Source organism: Myiozetetes cayanensis, unplaced genomic scaffold, assembly GCF_022539395.1.
Source record: "Myiozetetes cayanensis isolate MyiCay16 unplaced genomic scaffold, myiCay2020 scf5-8, whole genome shotgun sequence".
NCBI lineage: Eukaryota > Metazoa > Chordata > Aves > Passeriformes > Tyrannidae > Myiozetetes > Myiozetetes cayanensis.
This window is the reverse complement of record NW_026087742.1, coordinates 750,976-771,363: the sequence shown is the minus strand read 5'-3', so window position 1 is coordinate 771,363 and position 20,388 is coordinate 750,976. Positions and strand designations below refer to the sequence as shown.

The 20,388-nt window shown below is 53.3% G+C and overlaps 1 protein-coding gene across 1 annotated transcript; it reads left to right on the top strand.

The window, feature by feature from the left end:
• The first annotated feature begins 7,496 nt into the window (after positions 1-7,496).
• MOGAT2 (monoacylglycerol O-acyltransferase 2) lies at positions 7,497-20,101 on the top strand. Its single transcript, XM_050332670.1, has 6 exons — positions 7,497-7,590; positions 11,773-11,951; positions 17,145-17,349; positions 18,757-18,931; positions 19,054-19,253; positions 19,947-20,101. The coding sequence occupies exons 1-6, from the start codon at positions 7,497-7,499 to the stop codon at positions 20,099-20,101; spliced, it is 1,008 nt and encodes a 335-aa protein (XP_050188627.1).
• Positions 20,102-20,388: the final 287 nt, after the last annotated feature.

Here is a 20,388-nt window from a genome sequence, read left to right as displayed (position 1 = left end):
GATCCGCTCCGCCCCCACCGCGCGGGGCGGGGCACGCGCGGGGCAGGGCTTGGAGGGGCGGGGGCACGGGGGCGGGGCTTGCACACGGGGGAGGGGGGGGCAGTGTGTGACACACCTGGGCACACACCTGAGAGATGGGGGGGGAGGGCGTGACACACCCGGACAGGCACCTGAGAGATGGCTCTGTGTGTGTGACACACCCGGACACACACCTGAGAGGTGGCTCTGTGTGTGTGACACACCTGGACAGGCGCACCCAGCCGCACACACACGTGAAGACATGCACAGGCGTGTGCATTTGCAGGCACACGCAGGTGTGTGCACGTGTACACACGTGAGCTCGTACGTGTGCTGGTGTCACACATGTGCACACGCGTGCCACATCCCTACGCTTGCATGCACTTGTAACCCCACAGACACACACGTGGGTGGGTGTTTGCGCACACTCCTGTGCACGTACACATGCATACGTGCACAGACCTACACACCTACACCTCCCCACCCACACCCCTGTGCACACACGTGTGCAAATCCACACCCAGATCCTTCAGGAGCTGTTTCAGCACCAGCTGCTGCTCCCAGTTCCCCTCCCCGAGACAGGGTTTATGGGTGAAGCCAAACACCTGTGCACACGTGTGTGCAAATGCGTGCGCACACACACACACACACACACATGCTTTATTCTGTTCCTTTTGCCTGTTTCTTTCCCATTTCATTGCAGACTTGCAGCTGCAAACCCAAAGCAAAACACCCCCCCCCGCTCCTGCAGCGAGGCCAAAATCCTATTCCCAGGCTGGATTCACAACCCCAAATCCCACCCCACACTCCATTCCCACCCTCCTCTTTAACCTTGCCTCCACCTTCTCCCCATCCCTTCCTCCTTCCCTCTATTTCTCCATCCCTTCATTCCACCATCCTTCCATCTCCCCATCTCTCCCTTCATCCCCCTGTCCCTCCATCCCTTCATCCCATTATCCTACTCTCCCTCTGTCCCTCCATCTCTCCTTTCATCCCTCTACCCCTCTGTTCCTCCCTGCATCTTCCTCTGTATTCCCTGATGCCAATAAAGTCCATTTGCACCCAAATCACATCCCCTCCTGCTCTCCCCCTGTGCAGACGCCCCTCCCTCGAAGCTCCCGGGTCTTTATCAGCCTCCCTGCACTGCCAGCATTTCCACTGGGAGCAGGACTCCAATAAAAGCAGTGATCCCAGTGAAACTCACACACTCAAACACGGAATTGCCACGAGAAAGAAACAATTCCCACCCGTCAGTGGCTGCAGCTGCCAGGAGTGCAGTGAAAGGCAGGATTATTCCTGTCGGGATTGTCCCTTTAATACAATGCTTTGCATCCCCCTATTGATCCTTGGGCCCTGAGGGCTTTGGGTTTCTTGGTTTGTTTGGGAGTTTTTTTCTTGTCTTTGCCTGGATTTGCTTGATTTCATTCTTACCTGTAGGCAAACTGTGGAAGCTCATTTTATGGATGGGATTGGAGCCCTCACTGCTAGGGATGGATGGATCAAAGGACCGCCTTTGGAAAGAGAATAAAGAAATAGCAACTAGAGGTGTCTATGCTTTGTCTTCGGGGATTATATCACCCCTGCCATTACCTCCAGGGCAATTAAAACTGGGGATAATAATTAAGGGTTTGGGAAGCTCCTCAGTATCTCCAAGGTTGGATACAGACCTTGGTCTGAGATCTGCTGCCCACAGAGGTCTTGCATGTGTTTGTGGACTTTCCTGCAGGAAACATCTTTGAATTCAATCTGTGTTGCTGTTTCGGGGTTTGTTGCACAAAGAGCTACTAGTGAAATTAATTATCCAGGAAGTTATGTGGGAAGAAGGACATGGAGCTGCTGGAATGAGTCCAGAGAAGGCCACTAAGATGATGACAGGGCTGGAGCCCCTCTGCTCTGGAGCCAGGCTGGGAGAGCTGGGGGTGTTCACCTGGAGAAGAGAAGGCTCCAGGGAGACCTGAGAGCCCCTTGCAGGGCCTAAAGGGGCTCCAGGAGAGCTGGAGAGGGACTGGGGACAAGGGATGGAGGGACAGGACACAGGGAATGGCTTCCCAGTGCCAGAGGGCAGGGTTAGATGGGATATTGGGAAGGAATTCTTGGCTGTGAGGGTGGGGAGGCCCTGGCACAGGTTGCCCAAAGAAGTCCAGTGGAAGGTGCCCCCCATGGCAGGGGGTGGAACTTTATGGTCTTTAATGTCCCTTCCAACCCAGACCATTCTACATCTCTGTGATTCTGGGATATCAGTGTGTTCCTGGTGGATACCAGCCTGTGTGAATCCACTGGAACAGCCCCCACTCTGGAGCTCAGGCGTGTCCCAGCCCTGCATCCCGCAGAGCCAGCACACAGGGGTGTGCCCGGCACCCTGCACCATTTGGGGACAGGGGACTGGCCTGTGCATTACCTTCTTTTGAGGATCCCTCACCTGCAGCCACTCTGGGCTCCTCTCACATGGAAATGCCCAGTCATGCACTGACCATCCTTTCCTTTCTTGTGGGAGAGGACATGGGCAAACCTGCCTCGAGAGGTTTTGCAGCATCAGGAGTCTTTGCTGCTCTGCAGATAGCAGGCGGACCTGGGTGGTTTCAGAGGCTGCAGAATAAAAAAAAATTGCTTGGTGTCTCCTGCAGTGAAATCTCTGGTTATATATATATATCTATATACGTATACACATACATTCTGAAGCATGGCTGCTCACTCACTTTCAGGAATCAGCTATGGAAAAGCATCGTCAGGCAAAATCCATTAGCTCTAATCAGTGGAATTGATGTGCTGGCTGCAAACCTCTCTCGGAGAGGATGGGAGCTAAATAAATAAAAATGTCTCTGTTTTTAAATTACAGCCACCATGGCAGGAAGCAGGAATCACTTTCTCCTGTTCCAGCCTCTTCTGGGAAAAGGCCGTGTGAGGCCACATGGTGGGACACTGGTTTTGGGGTAGACCAAGGACATCACAACATCAGACTGGAGCAGAACGCTGCCCAAAGGGTGTGCAAAGCTCAGTGCAGGACCTTTTAGGAGTGGAAGGTGGGGTTATTTAGGGAACAAACCCCACAGAGGGGTAGCCATCTCAAAGGGAGGCTCCTGGCTAATCCCTGCCCAGAGGCAGAGGGAGGGGATGGCAGCTCCTCCCATGGCTCCCAGGAGATCACCAACAAACGCTGGAGTGAACACGAAGAAAAAGAAAATCCTGACAAGGTAGGGCTGGCAGGGACCCCACAGGTCCTTAGGAGCTTTTCTCCTCCATCCCAGGGGGACCCTGGGCATCAGCTCCAGGGGCTAAAGGCAGGGGAGACTCCAGCTCCAAAGCCAGCCCTGGTGAATGGTGTTCACCACAGTACCCCAATGAGATGCAGGAAAGCTCCACTGACCTGCACTTCTCTTCACCAGCACTGGCAGGGCTGTCCCACACCCCCCTCTGCTCTGCAGGACGTGTCCCTGTGCTGGTGACACCAGTCTGAACTGCTTCCATCCCCAGGATCAATCTCCAGGGACAAGAGAACATGACAACACTGCAGGAGACAGTTTAGAGAGGATTTCTAGTGGCCTCTCACATCTTAAATCATTTTATAATCACACTCAACTTCTGGGAAGGAGGTTCTGCCTGGGGTGTTCTTGTTTTCCTTGTCAACTCTGCTTATGATTCAGGTATGTTGGGAGAGCGTTTCAAGGCCAAATGGGACAGGAGCCAAAGCAAATCCATATCAGAGTGCTGCATAAAGAGAATAATTGAAGTGCATGAAAAGAAGAATTTGACCAATAACTCAAGTGCTCTAAAGGACATGAAATTCTTTGATGAAAACCACTGGCATAACACAGCGGGATTTCAGAAGAAGTGGTTTTGTAACAGGTAGGAGGGGGAGTAAAATCTGAAATACTGTGTTTTGAAAGAATTTATATTTAAAAAAAAACAAATTAACCCCCAAAAAAACAGCAGGCAGAAGTGGGTTTCTGTCACACCCACGGCCTCACTCCGAGCTGGGGAGGGGCAAAGACCAAGCTGGGTGCAAAGGTATCACGTGGGTTTGGGGTGATGGGGAGAAGGAGGAATGGGACTCAGAGAAACCATGGGACAACCTCTGAGAAGATACCTTCAGTCTACTTCTGATAATTTTGCCCACTGGAGGGTAAATTAGTTTGGTGGGAAGCTCTAGGAGTGTGTGTGAATAACTGAGGGGCTGTAGGGTCAATGAAAGGAGGTTATCTGTAGTTGGAAGAGAGGAGCAGTGATCTGAAGAGTGGTTATAGCTCTTCTGCTGGGCCACCAAGTCCCACAGGGTCCACATGTGGTGGGGACTCACCAAGCAGCCCTGGACAGCTCCTCCTGGAGCTATGCAGTGTCCTGGCACCCTGTACGTGCACTGCACTGCTCCTTGCACTGCTTCCTGCACATCCTCCGGGCCAGGCTTTCCCAGCCCTCATCCTGGAGCCTGGCCAGCTCTCCATGGACAGCCTGGGAAGGCTCCTGGGCACATCCCACCGTGCTGACTTGCAAAGCCTTCAGCTCTGACTCAGGGTTTACGGGGAGAGGTGGACATTGCTCAGAGGAGTCGCAGGAGGCACTGATAAAGGGATTACAGGGGACGATTTATTGAGGGATTAAAGGAACTTAATGTTCCCAGACTAAATGCAAGCCATGGGAGATTGGATAAATGACTATAAATAACTAAGAAGGGAAAGCCAAGGGGAATGTGGTTGGAGCCCACATGTGTGAGTGGCTGAGTGTGTCAGGAAAGGAGGCTGCCTGGGGTATCACGATATAGGATATCTGGGCTCAGCGTTTGGGCATGTCACCTACTGCTCAGCTAGCTCAGTGCCTCAGACACAGCTCTGCTCTTCCCAAAAACAGGAAAAAAAGAGCCTCAGGGGGGACCTTCTCACTCTCTGCAACTCCCTGACAGGAGGGGGAGCGGAGGGAGGTCAGGCTCTGCTCCCAGGGAACAAGGGACAGGATGAAGGGGAACGGCATCAAGTTGTGCCAGGGCAGGTTTAAATTGGAAATTAGGAAAAATTTCTTCAAGGAAAGGGTTGTCCAGCCCTGGCACGGCTGCCCAGGGCAGTGGGGGAGTCCCCATCCCTGGAGGGATTTAACATCCCTGTGGATGTGGCACTTGGGGACATGAGTGAGTGGTGGCCTTGGCAGTGCTGGGGGAACAGTGGGACTTGATGACCTTGGAGGGCTTTTCCAACCCAGATGATTCTGTGATTCTAAGTCACAGATTCAATTCTATCTGCACTCAGCAAGGAGATGCATCTCTCCCAGCTCCTGCTGACTGTCTGGAATTCTGTGATCCCTCCCTAATTTAGGCAGAGGATCTCAAAGCCCTCCATTATTAGGTATTTTTCCCTCCTGATTTAAGAGAGTAGAAAGACAAAAAGCAAATGACATCACCACAGCAGAGCAGCTCATAAATATTTACTACCCAGCTGGGCTTTGCTTCACTCCTTGGTCAGCCCTTCCAAGGAGCCGACTTGTTAATAATCAATCCAGAGCATGGGGCTGTGCTTGTCAAACTACAAGCAAAGAGTTTGGACTCTGCAATACAACTGCTCTGGGAGTAAGCAATTCAACTGCTCTGGGGCTTAGCCTGACATTTCTGGGAGCAGAAAATGCTCCCCACGTGTCTGGGTGTCCCCAAGGCACAGGTGTGACCCTTTTCACCAGCAAAACCCAAAAGAGCTCCTTGGCATGGCTGGGCTCCAGCGAGGGCAAGACGGGGTGGAAAACACCTTGAAACATCATCACTGAACCGGAGATGTCCCTGCAAGGACTTTTCAGAGTTATAGAATTGTTTAGGTTGGAACTCCCCCCCCAAGACCACCGAGTCCAACCCTTCCCCAGCACTGCCAAGGCCACCACTAACCCCGACCCACATCCACATGGCTTTTAAATCTCTCTGGGGACAGGGGCACCACCACTGCCCTGAGCAGCTATGCCAGGGCTGGACAGCTCTTTTGGGGAAGGAATTTCCCCTAATAACCACTCTAACCCCTCCCACCGCCCCCCTCCTTGGCGGTGAAGGGGTTGCTCGGCCCAGGAAGACCAGGAGCCCTGGACCCGCAGATCTCTGCAGAGCATTTTGGAAATCACCGATGGTTTCTCAGCAGGAAACATCCCGTCTCCTGGCAACAGCGCTGAAAGAGTTAAAACCCTCCTTTGCTTTCTCAAAGCAGGCAGGGTCCTGACATTAGCAGCAGAACACAAAGGATGGGGAGAGATTCAAGCGAAACCTAAACCAGTTCCAGCTCAATTAAAGCAACCGGTGTCTTTAGGAAAAGATCCCTTGGGCTTTCACCAGAGCCCTGTTGTTCTAGTGATGGGGGAAAATGGAGCTTAACAGATGTAAATCCCTCGTACCCGACGCCTTCCTAGGGCCTGACAAAGGGGAAGGATTGTTTTTCGGTCAACATCCCTGATTTGCTTCTGCCAAAGGTTGTTTTTTTGTTTAGTTCTGTAATTCTTGGCCGCGGTGACCTGGGGAATTGAAACGCCCCTTAGACGCCTTTTGTACTCGGCCGGTGCTTTGCAGTTCATCGGCTCATTGTTCAGCGCAGCCCGTTCGCGGCATTATCCCGTATCCTGGTTACAATCAGGCCCTCGCTTTTCTCAGGCCTCTCACAAGATGATTTCTTTGTTTACCTGAGTGGCTCGACAGTTCCCCGAGGATTTTTTTTTCTCCTAAATTTCTGTGTGTTCTGCATTTTTTTTCCCCCATGCAGTAAATTGCAGCTCTTGGCACTGAGGCAGAGGCTCAGACTGTGCACCTGCGTGGGGGTGGAGACGCAAGAGGGAGGGAGGATTTCCTTTCTCTACACCCGCGTGTAAAGATACACGTGGACACTTGTCTGCTCCATGCGTCCGTCCATCCGTCCGTCCATCCATGTTGTGACAGAGGCATGAGGTTCCTCATGTACCCTGTGCTCAGCAAGGAAAACCCTTCTGTTGTCCCCCCACCTCCTCGGCTGAGGTGGAAACCCATCCTCGTCACATCACTTGCAAATAAAAGTGACCTGCCCGCGCCTGTCCCTCCTGCTGTGCAAAACCCCAAAGCTCGCAGGGTGAGTGGTCGGGGTGCACAGGGTGGTTTGTAGGGGCAGAGGGAAAATAACGCCTGGCTCACAGGCACAGATGCCTCCTCCTCTCTGCCAGCACCCAAATATTGCAAAATTGCAAAGAGACGGGGAACGTGGAGGCAGGACTGGGTCCTGAACGGAGTTTACCTCCCATTCGGGCGGTAGAAGCATGAAATGATGCCCGTCTAAGAGCGCGGCGAGCCCCTTTGGTGTCAGGCTGGTGACACCTCCCGGCCGTGCCCGTCCCTGTGTCCCCTCGGAGGGTGCTGGGGACAGCCACCAGCGCCACTGTACATTGCACAACCCCCTGTACAGTAACACTGAGCAAACATCGACGGGCGACTTTGCACTTTGCATTCGCCTCTCGCTTCCTCCTCCTCCTCCTCCCGAGACGCGAATGCGGAGCCCAAGATGAAGGTCGAGTTCGCCCCGCGCTCGGTGCCGCTGCAGAGGAGGCTCCAGACGGCAGCCGTGGCTCAGTGGGTCTTCAGCTTCCTGGGGCTGGGTAAGACGCATCTCCACTTCCTTCTCTGAGGAGCTTTCCATAGAATCCCAGAATGGTTTGGGTTGGAAGCGACGCGAAAGATCCTCCAGTGCCACCCCCTGCCATGGGCAGGGACACCTTCCACTATCCCAGGTTGCTCCAAGCCCCGTCCAGCCACTTCCAGGGATGGGGCAGCCACAGCTTCTCTGGGCAACTTGTGCCAGTGGTTTTGGCTTCTTCCCACCCCCTGGTCAGTGCACGGTGGCACCAGGGAGGTGTGTGGCTGCCTGGCCGTGCCTGGGAATATCTACAGCTCTTACGGAGCATTCAAACCCGAGTGGGGTTTCAGCTCCTCCTGCTCTTTGGGTTCAGTGTTTTCCCGGTCTAAGGTGCTGCCCTGCTCGGCAGGGTAAAGTGTGGGAAGCAGCACTCCCGTGCTTGAGGATGGATGGGAAGAGCCCTGGGGACTCGGCTTTGCAGCCCTGGGAACAGACACTTCAGTTCATACAGATGGCCCTGCACATCCCTAAAGGAAGTTTTTCCAAGACAACCCAAGCAGATTTAGGGAAGAGACACATTAGCAAACCGAGAATCGGGCAAACTCGGTGCTATGTGGAGGGCATCAGGTGCTGATGGAAGCGACACACAGGTAGTTTTGGATGGGATGCACTGGGAAATAAAGGGATGGGAGACCTGGAGGCAGGTTAGCAGAGGGGGCAAACTCGGGGGCCATTTACAGCCCATCAGGCGCCAAGCTGGAAGGTGACATCCCGGAATCTTCAATTGTTAGGCAAATAAAGAGATGGGAGCATCAGAGGCAGGTTATCAGTGAGTGCAAAGCGTCTGGGGCCATTTACAGCCCGTCGGGAGCCGGGCTGGAAGGTGACATCCCAGAGCTTCCCATTGTTATGCCAGCTGTGAATCTAGGATAAGATCTGCGCAAAGCTTCTCCTTTACTGGGGGAGGGCAGTCCCAGCTCTGCAGTTCCCTCTCTGTCCCCGCACCCCCATTTCCCTCCGTGGTGCCGGGATGGGATGGGATGCAGCAGAGATGTGGCCGCATTGTTAACAAGGGATACAGCAAAACATCTCCATTCCCGGCACGGATGCAGCTGGGGCTTATGGAGCTTTACCAGTGTTTTCCAGTAAATTTCCAATTTGTACTTGAGGTTTTTCCCTTCTCAGTGTTGGGAACAAGCTGGCACTTGACTTTCCAGTGATGGAAATGACTTCTGGAGCCAACAGAAAGACAGCACATGGCCAGAAGGGAGGAATCGAACACAGGCTCGACCTCCTGCAGGGATATGCTGCTTTCTGTGGATGAGGATGAGACCCAAACCCCCTCCTCCTCCATGGCCAACCTTCCAGAGTTTATCACCTTTCCCTGGAACAATTTTATTTTGATTTTGGAGGTTTTCTGTGATACAATCTGAAACCAAAAACACATAAGAAACGCATTTGAAAACTGATAACCAAACCTTAGGAAGCGATTCCAGCTGTTTTGGCTCATTTCACAAAGTTTCTTCAAGCCTGGAGCTTTCCACCCCACACCTCCCCGTTTAACAACTGCAAAAGCTCGATGCCGAGGGATACCCTGCATTTCACCCCACGAGCTGCCAAACGTCCCTGTTCAGCACTGTTATAACCCTCGGGCACAGAGCTCCGACCTCTCGTGGGCAGGATTGAGCTGCCGGCTGCTCCTTTGTCTCGGGGACCGGCTCCTGCTGCTGCTGCCAGGGAAGGGCTCCCGAAATTCCCGTTCCAGCGCTGCCAAAGCGCTGGCGCAGCCCTTTGACCACGGCTCCCCGCGGCGCTGCTCGCAGGCAGCTGTTGCCATGGTTGTGCAAATACATCCCTGGAGAAGCCGAGCACGGGCCGAGGGCTCATTCATTGCCGGCAGGATGCGGGATGAGGCAGCAGCAGCCCGGCCCCGCTGCCCCACATCCCTCACACGGGGCGGGCATTGGCCGCGCTGCCGCTTTTCCCGAGGATGCTCCCGGCGTGGAGGGTGTGGAGACAGCCAGGGACAGACATCCATCCAGGCACAACCATCCAGGCACAGACATCCATCCAGGCACATCACACAGAGCCTCGAGTGCAGGGCTGAGCCCCTGCAAACAAACCCAGTACAGGGACAGCAGACCTGGGCCCGCTGCAGACCCAGCCCAGCAAAGCCAGCCTTTGAACCTTCCCAGTCACCAGCCTTGGCTCAAAGGGCACACGGTGCCAGGGTGATCACAGCGATTCCAAGCCTCTGATTCCTCTTGGAAGTGTTCAAGGCCAGGCTGGATGGGGCTCTGAACAACCTGCTCCGGGTAAAGGTATCCCTGCCCACAGCACATGGAATGGGCTCCTTTCCCAGGGAGAACCAAAAGGTTTTAAAAGGAGACAACAAAACCCAATCCTAAGATTGAGTGAAGGTCACTGTGGGAAAATTCTGCTCTGGAAAAAAAAAAAAAAAGTCAAATTGCAAATGAATCGAGGGAGAAATTAATAATTATATAATTGCAAGATAAAGCCTCTCTTGGATGATAAGTGTGTGCATTTGGATCAGAAGAACTCCTTCATTTTGCAGGCTGTACTTTGAGCCTTGCACAATATGATAAAAGGAGAATGAGGCATTGCAGGGTTTTGCAGCAGCAGCCCTGACAACCTGGCTCTCAGGTGCAAGAAATTGCAGCCCGTGGGTTGTGTTTGCCTGTCATGTGGACCTGGAGCTGCAGTTCATGCTCTGTGCAATTCTCCTCCAGGGTTGCAAAGTCTGTGTTTGTGGCACTTGAAAAAGAAGCCTGAGCAGCAGGTTGAGGGAGGGGATTCCCCCCTCCTCTGCTCTGCTCTTATCAGACCTTACTGGGAGCAGGACCAGAGGAGGCCACAGAGGAGATGCTGCAAGGGCTGGAGCCCCTCTGCTTTTCCACACAAAGTTCTGGGGGAATAATCACCAAAAAAAGGACTACAAGCTAAATATACTTATTTATCCTTAAGTAAAAGCAAACAGGAGGCACAGGAAGGTCTTAAATGAGAGCATCCTATTCCTCTGACAGGGTGAGATGAGCTGGAGAGAACAGGTGCCAGGTGACTCCCAAAGAAGGAAATCCAGGTCTCAGAGGATGAGGGTGTGGAGGCATCTATCTCACAGCTGAAGCTGAAGCTGAGTAGGGCATCTCCATCCTCTGGTGCTTCAGCTCTGGTGCTGCATCTGTGATGGAGACCCAAAAAAGATCAAAGTACACAACACGTGGTTGTAACCCTTCCACGGGCAGGGAAAGGCAAAGGACTGGGGTGAACGGGTGCTTTGTTTTGTTTTTAGCTCAGTCTTCCCCTTCCCAAGCGACACCAAGGCTTCCAGAGGGACAGATGGAGAGGACACAGCTCTTTCCAGGCACATTTTAGGGCATCTGCTTTAGCAGGTGGCATCTTGGTGGCCATCACCACTTCCCAGTCTCTGCAGACAGACAGTCTCGGGCTTGGGCAGGATTTCATGCACCAAGTGATGCTTGTTTGCACACAGACTTTTCTCCTCTTGTTCCATGCCAGAACACAGGGTATGAGGGGGTGGGAGGTAGAGGTCAAAGCTGAGCACTGACTGGAAGCAGCTCAGAAAATTCTCTGATGACTTGGGAAAGTCCCAAGTCATTAATGTCTTAGAGAATGAAATAGAGCATCCTTATAGAATTCATGCTGACACCGAGTTGAAAGCACTGAAAATCCTCTGGAGGCCAGATTAGAGCTGAGAGAGAACCTGAGAAGTGGGGGAAAGGGTCCAAAATCAATAAGAAAAAAACTCAAAAAGAGTAAAATCTTAAACGTGGGATTAAATCAAAGGCACAATTAAAATGGGGAATCATTAGCTCAGGATAAAGGCATTGGGGGCCGTACAGGCAGGACACAGTGCCCTGTTTGCTGCCATTGCAAAATGTCAGGTGTCAGCAGGCGGCATTAACAGGAGTTTTGGGGTAAAAGAAGGCCACATCGTGGCTCTTCATGGTTCCTCTTCACATCCCGGGGCAGGTAGAAAAGAAACCCCCTCTGGCTCAGAGGTGCCTCCAGTCTGACCAAATAGCTCAGCATCCTGCTGAGCTACTTGGTCAGACTGAAGGCACCTCTGAGGGGGGCTTGGGCTCCATCCCCAGAGCAGAGGAGCCTCTCCCAGCGAACCATTCCTCTCCCAAAGCCCGCCTGACCCCGCTGGCTTCTCTTCCAGCACCGTGCTGCATCGCCGCCTTCATCGCCCTCCTCTTCACCCGCTTCTGGCTGCTCAGTGCCCTCTATGCCGTCTGGTGGGTCATCGACAGGGAGCAGCCCAGGAAAGGAGGGCGGCGCGTCCAATTCCTGCGGAACTGCGCCGTCTGGAGGCACATGAGGGACTATTTCCCCATCACGGTAAGTGCCACCCGCCCCGTGGAGCCCTTCGGTGCCGCGGGGAGCAGCGTGGCCCTTGGGGTCTGGGGCCAGCGGCCGCGCCTTGGGGTGCTGGCAGGTCGGTGTCGAAGGAGAGTCTTCCCAGCTCCCAGATTACTGGAAGATTCAGTAAAAAAAAAAAATCGTGGACCACCATTCTCACCACCTCATCCTTCAGTCACCTGCCTTTCCCGCACCTGTTTAACCTTGCTGCCTTCCAGGTCTTATATTTCCATATTTCCATGCCTATATTTCGATACTTCCACCTCTGTGTTTCAACATCCCCCGCCCTTCAGGTTGCTCAGCACTCACCCAGCGGACACAGGGCCAAGTTTTGACCGAAATCCAGGAGGTCCTGGTGCTGAGGGAGGGGATGGCTGGGGGAAGCAGGGTGTGCCCTGGGCAGCCTCACAGAGCTGCAGCTCTTTTGAGGGGGACTTCTGTGACATTGCCTGATTTACTCCCACGCCTGTGGCTGCCCTTTGCCCTCACCCTTCATGTGGTATCCCCCTGGATACGAGGATGCAGGGAGCAGCACCGAGTCCTGCCTCAGAGCCACCACAGGCCGGCTCAAACCTGAGCAAATGCAGCTCTCAGGTCCCTTCCAACCCAAACCACGCAGCGACTCTGTGGGGTACGTGACCCTAAGAATTATATGCGACATATATTGTATAAGTTATCTCTGGCCGTGACCCACCGCTTGTGCAGTGTCGGACCCACCTCTCTGCTAAAACCGAGCTGCCGGCTGAGCCCAGCGGTGGCCCCTCTCCTGTCCCCTCTCCTGTCCCCTCTCCTGTCCCTGTGTAAGGACGTGCAGCGCTCCTCCTGAACGCCACAGTCCTTGGCAGGAGGACCAGTAAAACCAGTAGAGGGAGCACGGGACTGGGTTTGGCTGCAGCTCGCCGGGTGGAGGCAGTGGGGGCTCGGTGGAGCCTTTCCCCCCCTCTGGTCTGGGAGAAAGCAGAGGGGTCTTTCCACAGAGGTGACAGCAGAAAACAAAACAAAAATGTAATAAAAAGAGGTCTGTAACCGAGCAGTCACATAATGCTATTCCTCCAAAATATTTTCTCAGTCGTAGGATCATGGAATCCTAAAGTGGTTTGGGTTGGAAGGGACATTAAAGAGCATCTGTTTGTAACCCCCTGCCATGGGCAGGGACACCTTCCACTAGCCCAGGTTGCTCCAAGCCCTGTCTAACTTCCAGGGATGGGGCAGCCACAGCTTCTCTTGGCAACCTGTGCCAGGGCCTCCCCACCCTCACAGCCAAGAATTCCTTCCCAATATCCCATCTAACCCTGCCCTCTGGCAGTGGGAAGCCATTCCCTGTGTCCTGTCCCTCCATGCCTTGTCCCCAGTCCCTCTCCAGCTCTCCTGGAGCCCCTTTAGGCCCTGCAAGGGGCTCTCAGGTCTCCCTGGAGCCTTCTTTTCTCCAGGTGAACCCCCTCACTTGCCCAACCAGAACAGGGGCACAAGAAGTGGGATCCAGGGACATAAACCAGGCTGGCCCCCAGCACCCTGGGCTGCATCTGTGTGTGGATGGAGAATTAGATGTCCTGGGAAGATTAAACGTGGCTCCTGATCATCCCCGACCCCAGCAGCAAACTCAGCGTGGAACTCCGGGGTTTGGGGGCAGGGAGGGATGTGCTGCTTTATTTTGGGAAGCAGTTTTAACTGGTGCCTTTGAGGGACCCCTGGGTGTGTGTGCTGTGGGGCTGAGCGCTGCTGTCTGGGCAGTGTGGGTGACTGAGCTGTGCCCCCCATGCTGAGTGCGAGGAGCACCCTCTGCCGAGGCCACCCGTGCACAAGAACCACTTTGCTGCTGGGTTTAGTCCCCTTGGAACTGGCTCTGTTTTAGTTTGTGGTTTGGGACTCAAAGGGTCAGGCAGGACCCGAACGAGTTGGGATGTTTTTAAAAAGTGGATGAGAAAAAAGCAGGGAGAATCCAAATGCATTGCCCGGGAGAGTTATTTCCACTTCACTTGCCTGCATTTTAACCCTGCTCTAGTCCTTTTTTTTTTAATACACCCTCATGATAGGCCTGGAATTGGCCTGGAATTGTTTAAAAGCTTGTATGGATGTGGCACTTGGGGACGTGGGTTAGTGGTGGGCTTGGCAGTGCTGGGGGAACGGTTGGGCTCAGTGGTCTTAAAGGGCTTTTGCAACCTTAATGATTCTGTGATTCTCTGATTCCAGTGCCTGGCTGAGCTCAGCTGCACTATAATCTTGTGTAAAATATACCAAAGGGTTTAAAATGAATCTCTTTGGGCCAGACTAGGTTTGAACAGATAATCAGTGATGCCTGCTGTGGGCTGATGAGCGAGAGAATCACAGGATGGTTTGGGTTGGATCTCACCCAGTCCCACCCCCTGCCATGGGCAAGGACACCTTCCAGTATCCCAGGTTGCTCCAAGCCCCGTCCAACCTGGCCTTGGACACTTCCAAGGATCCAGGGGCAGCCACAGCTCCTCTGGGCAACCTGTGCCAGGGCCTCCCCACCCTTTCCTCAAGCATCAGTGCACAGCCTCACACAGGTGCCTGTTCTCTGTCTATCCATGGCCTGGGGCAGGACAGTCCAGTCCGTAGGAAGTCCCAGCCACATCTCAAGGGGTGATTTAAATCAGGCTGGGTAAAGCAGTACTGAACTCCTAGGCTGGTAAAGTCACTCAGAAGCCCTAACTCCAATTAGCTTAATTCCCCTCCAAAATGAATTAAAACCCAAAGAAAACAAATACGAAATGAGGGGCACTTTAATTCCATCTAAGAGCATCTACTTGGGATGTTAATGCCATTTAACTAATCCAGTTTAAAATTAATTTGGATTAATTTGCTTGAGATCCTCACCAGGACGTGGGCTCTTTTCAGAGCTCCTGGAAGTTTGTGTATGGACTTCCCTAACTCGGCTGACAGTGCAGGGAGAAGGTCTCACCGTGTCTCTCCAGGAGCTGGAGGAACTGGGGCAGGGTTTCACCCATGCCTTGGACTCATATCTGAGCAGAGAGAATAAGGGGAGTTTTCTGTTTCAGAGTAATCATTGCAAGCCCTGAAAAACTGCAGCTAAGCTCTTTCTCCATGATGCAGCATAAAATAGATCTCCTCCTTCGAAACACCAATTTAAATTCAGTAAGTTCTTGGCTGAAAGGGTTGTCCAGCCCTGGCACAGCCTTTCCAGGGCAGGGGTGGAGTCCCCAGCCCTGGAAAAATTAAACAGCTGTTTGGATGTGACACTTGGGGACATGGATTAGCGGTGGCCTTGGCAGTGCTGGGGGAATGGCTGAACTCAATGATCTTAGAGGGCTTTCCAACTTAAATGATTAGGATTTGTTATGAAGGCCAAGTTCCCCCTCCAGTGGGATCCAAAAGGCCTCATAGCACCTCTGAGAAGGGATCATTGCTGCTGGCAGCAGCCAGGACCACCAGCCAGCGCCCTGACCGTGCCAAGGGGCAGCTGGAGGAAGTCAACCCCTCGTGGCTCAGTTTGGAGAGCACAACCCTGAGCTGCTGCAGCTCACTGCCCTCAGAACACACACCAAACACAGTCCCTGGGCACCCCCGGCACCTCGGAGATGAGAAACCACCCTTGTCTGGCCAGGAGAACCTTGGGTCAGGCATTTGCCTCAGTGAGATGCTTACCCATGTAAGACTGGCCTGGCTGGACACTGAAGGAAGTCCTTGGACAATTATTAAATGTTCCACTCACCCACAAAGCCCAGAGCAGTACCCGCCTTCCGGAGGGTGTGGGAATGACAACCCATCCAAGGCAGGAGGGAGGACGGTGCCACCCCTTGGCACCCCAGCCCAGCTCTGTAAGGCACTCGGGGCTGGGCAGAGGAGAGGGGGCAGTGCAGGGTCAGGGGTTAACTTCCCTGGCAGTTTGGGAATGGAGATTGACCTCTGGCAGGTGGAGATGGGAGGAGGGAATAGACGGTGGGAACAATCCAGAAGGGAGGGTGGAGTTTCTGTGTTAAAGAATTTCCAGAAGGAGAAGGGGGGGTTTAGAGTCCAGGGGCCTGACCACAGTGTGAGAGACTTTGCCCAAGTCTCTCCTCCGCTGCAGATTTCCTTCTCAGTCCTGTACAGGCTCCCTGATTTCTCTGTGCCCAGCTTATCCAGCTGTGAGCAGGCACTGTGACCAAACAGGGACCTGCTTTCCCCAGGGCAACACAGAGCCAGAAATGTGGCAGTTTCCATCACACCGGGCGTCTTCCCTGCCTGCTTATAAATCACCTGGAGACGAGGGGCTGTTTGGGAGCTGAAGATGAATGCAGGAAACATTGATGCAAGCTGAGATTGCTCAAAAAAAGAGCACAGGGTGGCAGGGGCCCCGGGCACTTAGTGCCAGAGCCATCTGCCCCTGTTCCTGCTGGACATCTCTGCACCTGGGCGGGGGGGGGCTCGTGTTTGTCCACCCCCTCATTAGGAGAAGGCGCCTGAGTGGGCTCATGTGAACAGTCAACAGAGCTTTGGGACAGGGGGGAAATGAGCCATGAGGGAAGAAAGGGAAATACAGCCCCACCATTAACCTGCAGCTCTGGCTGCTCCCTCAGAGCACACACACCATCAGCTGCACCCCGAGTGGCACTGGGGGTCGTGGAGGGCTGACACCCTAAAATGCACAGGGTTTGGTCCTGCTTGAGCACAAGTGCCTCGGAGCTGCCTGGGAATTCACGGTGGCCCTGTGATCACAGAACCACAGCACTGTTTAAATGGGAAAGCCCTCTCAGACTATGGAGTCCAACCATTCCCCTGGCACTGCCAAGGTCACCACCGGACCATGTGCCCAAGTGCCACATCCACATGGGTTTTGAACACCTTCAGCGATGGTGATTCCACCTGTTTTTAGCGTTTTTCCCCGTATTAGGAATTGTGCTGGAGGCCATTTTATACCGAGTCAGCTCCCAACAGCACGTGGTCCAGCCCGAGGCAGCACGAGGGACTGGACCTTTGGAAAAGTCCTTTTGGGTCCATGGGTGGGGGGAAATGGAAATACTGGCAATGAATTGCAGCTCGGTGAAATAGGATGGGGTTGGTCCAGTGGACCTTTCCTGACAGAAGGCGTGGTGGGTGCAAAGGAACCCTCTCCAGGAACGCCTTACCCACTCTGCATGGCAAATGCTCCACCCCCAGAGCTGACAGCACCCACTCACGGCCCCTTCTTGGCTTCCTCCCCGAGCCCAGATGGTGAAGACGGCGGAGCTGGACCCCAGGAAGAACTACCTGCTGGGATTTCACCCCCACGGGGTCCTGGCAGCTGGAGCCTTCCTCAATTTCTGCACGGAGGCATCGGGCTTTTCCACGCTCTTCCCGGGCATCACCCCTCACCTGATGATGCTCTCCCTGTGGTTCCGTGTGCCCTTCTTCAGGGACTACCTGATGAGTGGAGGTGAGGAGCACGGCCAGGATGGTGGGAGAGTGAAGACACCAGGGTAAAAAAACTCAAGAGGCTGTTTTCCCCCATCTGTGGCCCATTGGACCCCATACCTGGACACAGCCCCTGCAGCTGGCACCCCAGAAAGTCCCTGAAGTTAAAAGTTGCTCTCCTAGTTGTTATCTCCGTAGTTCCACTTCACAGATGGTCTCTGAGCTCAAGGCATCACTGTGCCAGGTGCTGTGTCACAGCAAAATGCAGAGCACACCGTGAGCAGCAGGGCAGGGTGGGCCTGCATTTCTTCCTGTCTGTCAAAATAATGTTCAGGCTTGAAATTGTGGTTGCCACTGAAAGGAGGAGAAAACGCCCACTAGAAGAAGTATCTGCTACTTGCAGGGAAGCAGCATCCAGGGTGAGAGGATGAAAATAGCAGCTCATGCTGCTGCAAAATGACGTGGCAGGGGAGGAAGAAGTAGCAAAAAGGAATAGGAAATGGAATAGGTAAAAATTAAATGGAGAGGGCGGGAAAGGGAATTTTGAGAGGTGTTTAGAGGCTGGCAGGATGGCCTCCCATCTCTCACTGGTGGGCTTGGGCATGGCACTTCTCCAGCTGAATGGGGGTAGACTAAACACAGGCATCCAGTTCCACCTGATGGACCCAGGGCATCCATCACCCTGTTTTCCACGGAAACTCTGGCTCCTGCTGCTGAAAAAATATTTACATGGACGGTGAGGAATGAAAACAGTGAGATGTGAGGGAGTTGTGACCCAGGTAAGGGAAGGTTTGATCCCTGCAATGCAGGAGTTGGCTGTGTAGCTCATTTTCAGGTCCATTGAATCCATTTCCCCAAGAGGTTTTAATTTGCAAATTATTTCAACCCCTGAAACAAGAATTTTTATTTTTTTTTTAGCTAATCAGAACAATGTTGCCTTGTCATTTCTGAATTAAAGAGTTCTAACCTTTGCAAGTAAACAACATCAAGGGACCAAATCCCTCATTGCATTCCACTTCAGATCGGCAGCATCCACTGAAATTCATGTTTTGACCTAAAACAAATGTTTCCCTGACTCTAGGAAGGTTCAAGATTGGACATGGTTTCACTTGCAAACAAACCAAAACAGATTTTCCCTGGGGTTTAAGCACAGTTAGTTCTCAGTTTATTTTATTCCTAAATTTTTTTCCCTCATTACTCCCTTCTGAGCCAGACAGCAAAGGGATAATTGTGTATTCACCCAGCAGGGCCGTGCACCAACCCAGCACCTTTCAGGGGAGCTGAGCTGAGATTGCTAAAGAGCAGGAAAACTCTGGAAATGAAGTGCCTGGCACCCCTCCAGAGATGGATAATGGGGGAAAAAACATCCAGAGCGCACCAGTGGGGTGGGTTTGACAGATCTCATCATTAACTGCTCTCTGTCCCCCAGGCCTTGTTGCCTCTGACAAGGAGAGTGCCTCCCACGTGCTGCAGAGGCCTGGGGGGGGGAACCTGCTGGCCATCATCGTGGGGGGGGCTCAGGAGGCCCTGGATGCCCGGCCAGGATCCTGCACGTTGCTGCTGAGGAACAGGAAGGGGTTCGTGCGCTTGGCCATCCAGCACGGGTGAGCAGGGGGCGCAGGGGGTGCTCTGGGCTGGCTGATTGGGGTGTTTGGGACGGCAGTGCCGGGGTTTGGGGCGGGCTCTGCTGATCCTGACACCCCTAGTCTGGGTTCCTCTCCCACAGCACCCCGCTGGTCCCCACCTTCTCCTTCGGGGAGAACGACCTCTTCGACCAGGTGATGAACCCCAAGGGCTCCTGGCTGAGGTGGATCCAGCACCGGCTCCAGAAGGTCATGGGCATCTCCCTGCCCCTCTTCCACGCACGAGGCATCTTCCAGTACAGCTTCGGGCTCGTACCCTACCGGCGCCCCATCTGCACCGTGGGTGAGTCCCTCCCCAGAGCCCCTGGCACAGCCAGGCTGGCCAGGCTGGCACCAGGCCCATGGGAGACCACATCTCAAGAAAACCTGGGGTTTTGAAGAAGTTTTGCCTGGTTTCAACAACCCCGTGCCCGGCCCACCAGCACGGCCGATGAATGCGGTGAATTAATCCAGGGAATTAATCCAGTCAAAAGCCACTGTTTGGAAAGGCTGGAGCTCGCCCCACTGATTCAGTTTGACAGCCAGCAATTACTTCTAATGGCATTATGACCTGTTTGGATCTTCTCAATGGTTTTATGGGCTGGGCAGTATCACCAGGGCTCTTCATTAGCGGGGTGAGGGATTGTGTTGTACGATGTTGAAGCCCTTCCTCACCTGACAAACACAATCTGGGTAAGAGCCCAGAGCATGAGAGAAGCCTCACAGACAGACCCCCCTGCCCCCTTGTAGGCACCTCCTCCTGCTCCTGCTGGCTCTGGGAGATGGGAAGGTGCTTATTCTCGTGCTAGGAATAAAAACGTTTAGATTTACCTTGAATTAAATGTGAACTTCTTAAGATAAGAGGGCACTTGATTCCTAATAAAAACCAAATGCTTCAAAAAAACTTTAATCTGAGCAAAGTGGAAGCAACTCAAATGCAAGTGTGTTTAGACAGCTTGACCCTGGCTCCTCTTTAATGCCTGTGCTTCTTTTCCAGTTGGGAAGCCAATTCCAGTGCAGAAGAAGCAGAAACCCTCCGAGCAAGAAGTGGATCAAGTCCACGAGAAATACCTGAACGAGTTGTCCAAGCTCTTTGAGAAGCACAAAGCTCAATATAATGTCCCAGCAGACAGCCACCTGGAGTTTATCTAGAGTGCCTCCAGCAAGGTGAAACCATGGAGATCAAGCTCCAGGTTTTCCCTTTCCCTGGAACCATCTCACAGCCACAGCACAGTCCCAGTTAACATATGGTCCATACAGTGTAGGGAGAAGGATTTGATTTTCACAGCATTTGCAAGGGTGTAGAGCCAGGATTTTCATTTTTTCATCACGTAGGGGACACGTGGAAGGTACAAAGAAGGAGAAGGAAAAACATCCCATCTGTGGGTAGCACTACTGAAACTCCCCAGCACACTCCCAGTCTGCCTTGCGTGGCAGTT

What these genes read in the sequence shown, in the direction of transcription:
- MOGAT2 (XM_050332670.1), top strand. Translation starts at nt 7,497, where the DNA reads ATGAAGGTCGAGTTCGCCCCGCGCTCGGTGCCGCTGCAGAGGAGGCTC. An exon ending in GGACTACCTGATGAGTGGAG is followed by an intron (nt 17,350 to 18,756) that starts GTGAGGAGCACG and finishes TCTGTCCCCCAG; the next exon opens with GCCTTGTTGCCTCTGACAAG. An exon ending in GCGCCCCATCTGCACCGTGG is followed by an intron (nt 19,254 to 19,946) that starts GTGAGTCCCTCC and finishes CTTCTTTTCCAG; the next exon opens with TTGGGAAGCCAATTCCAGTG.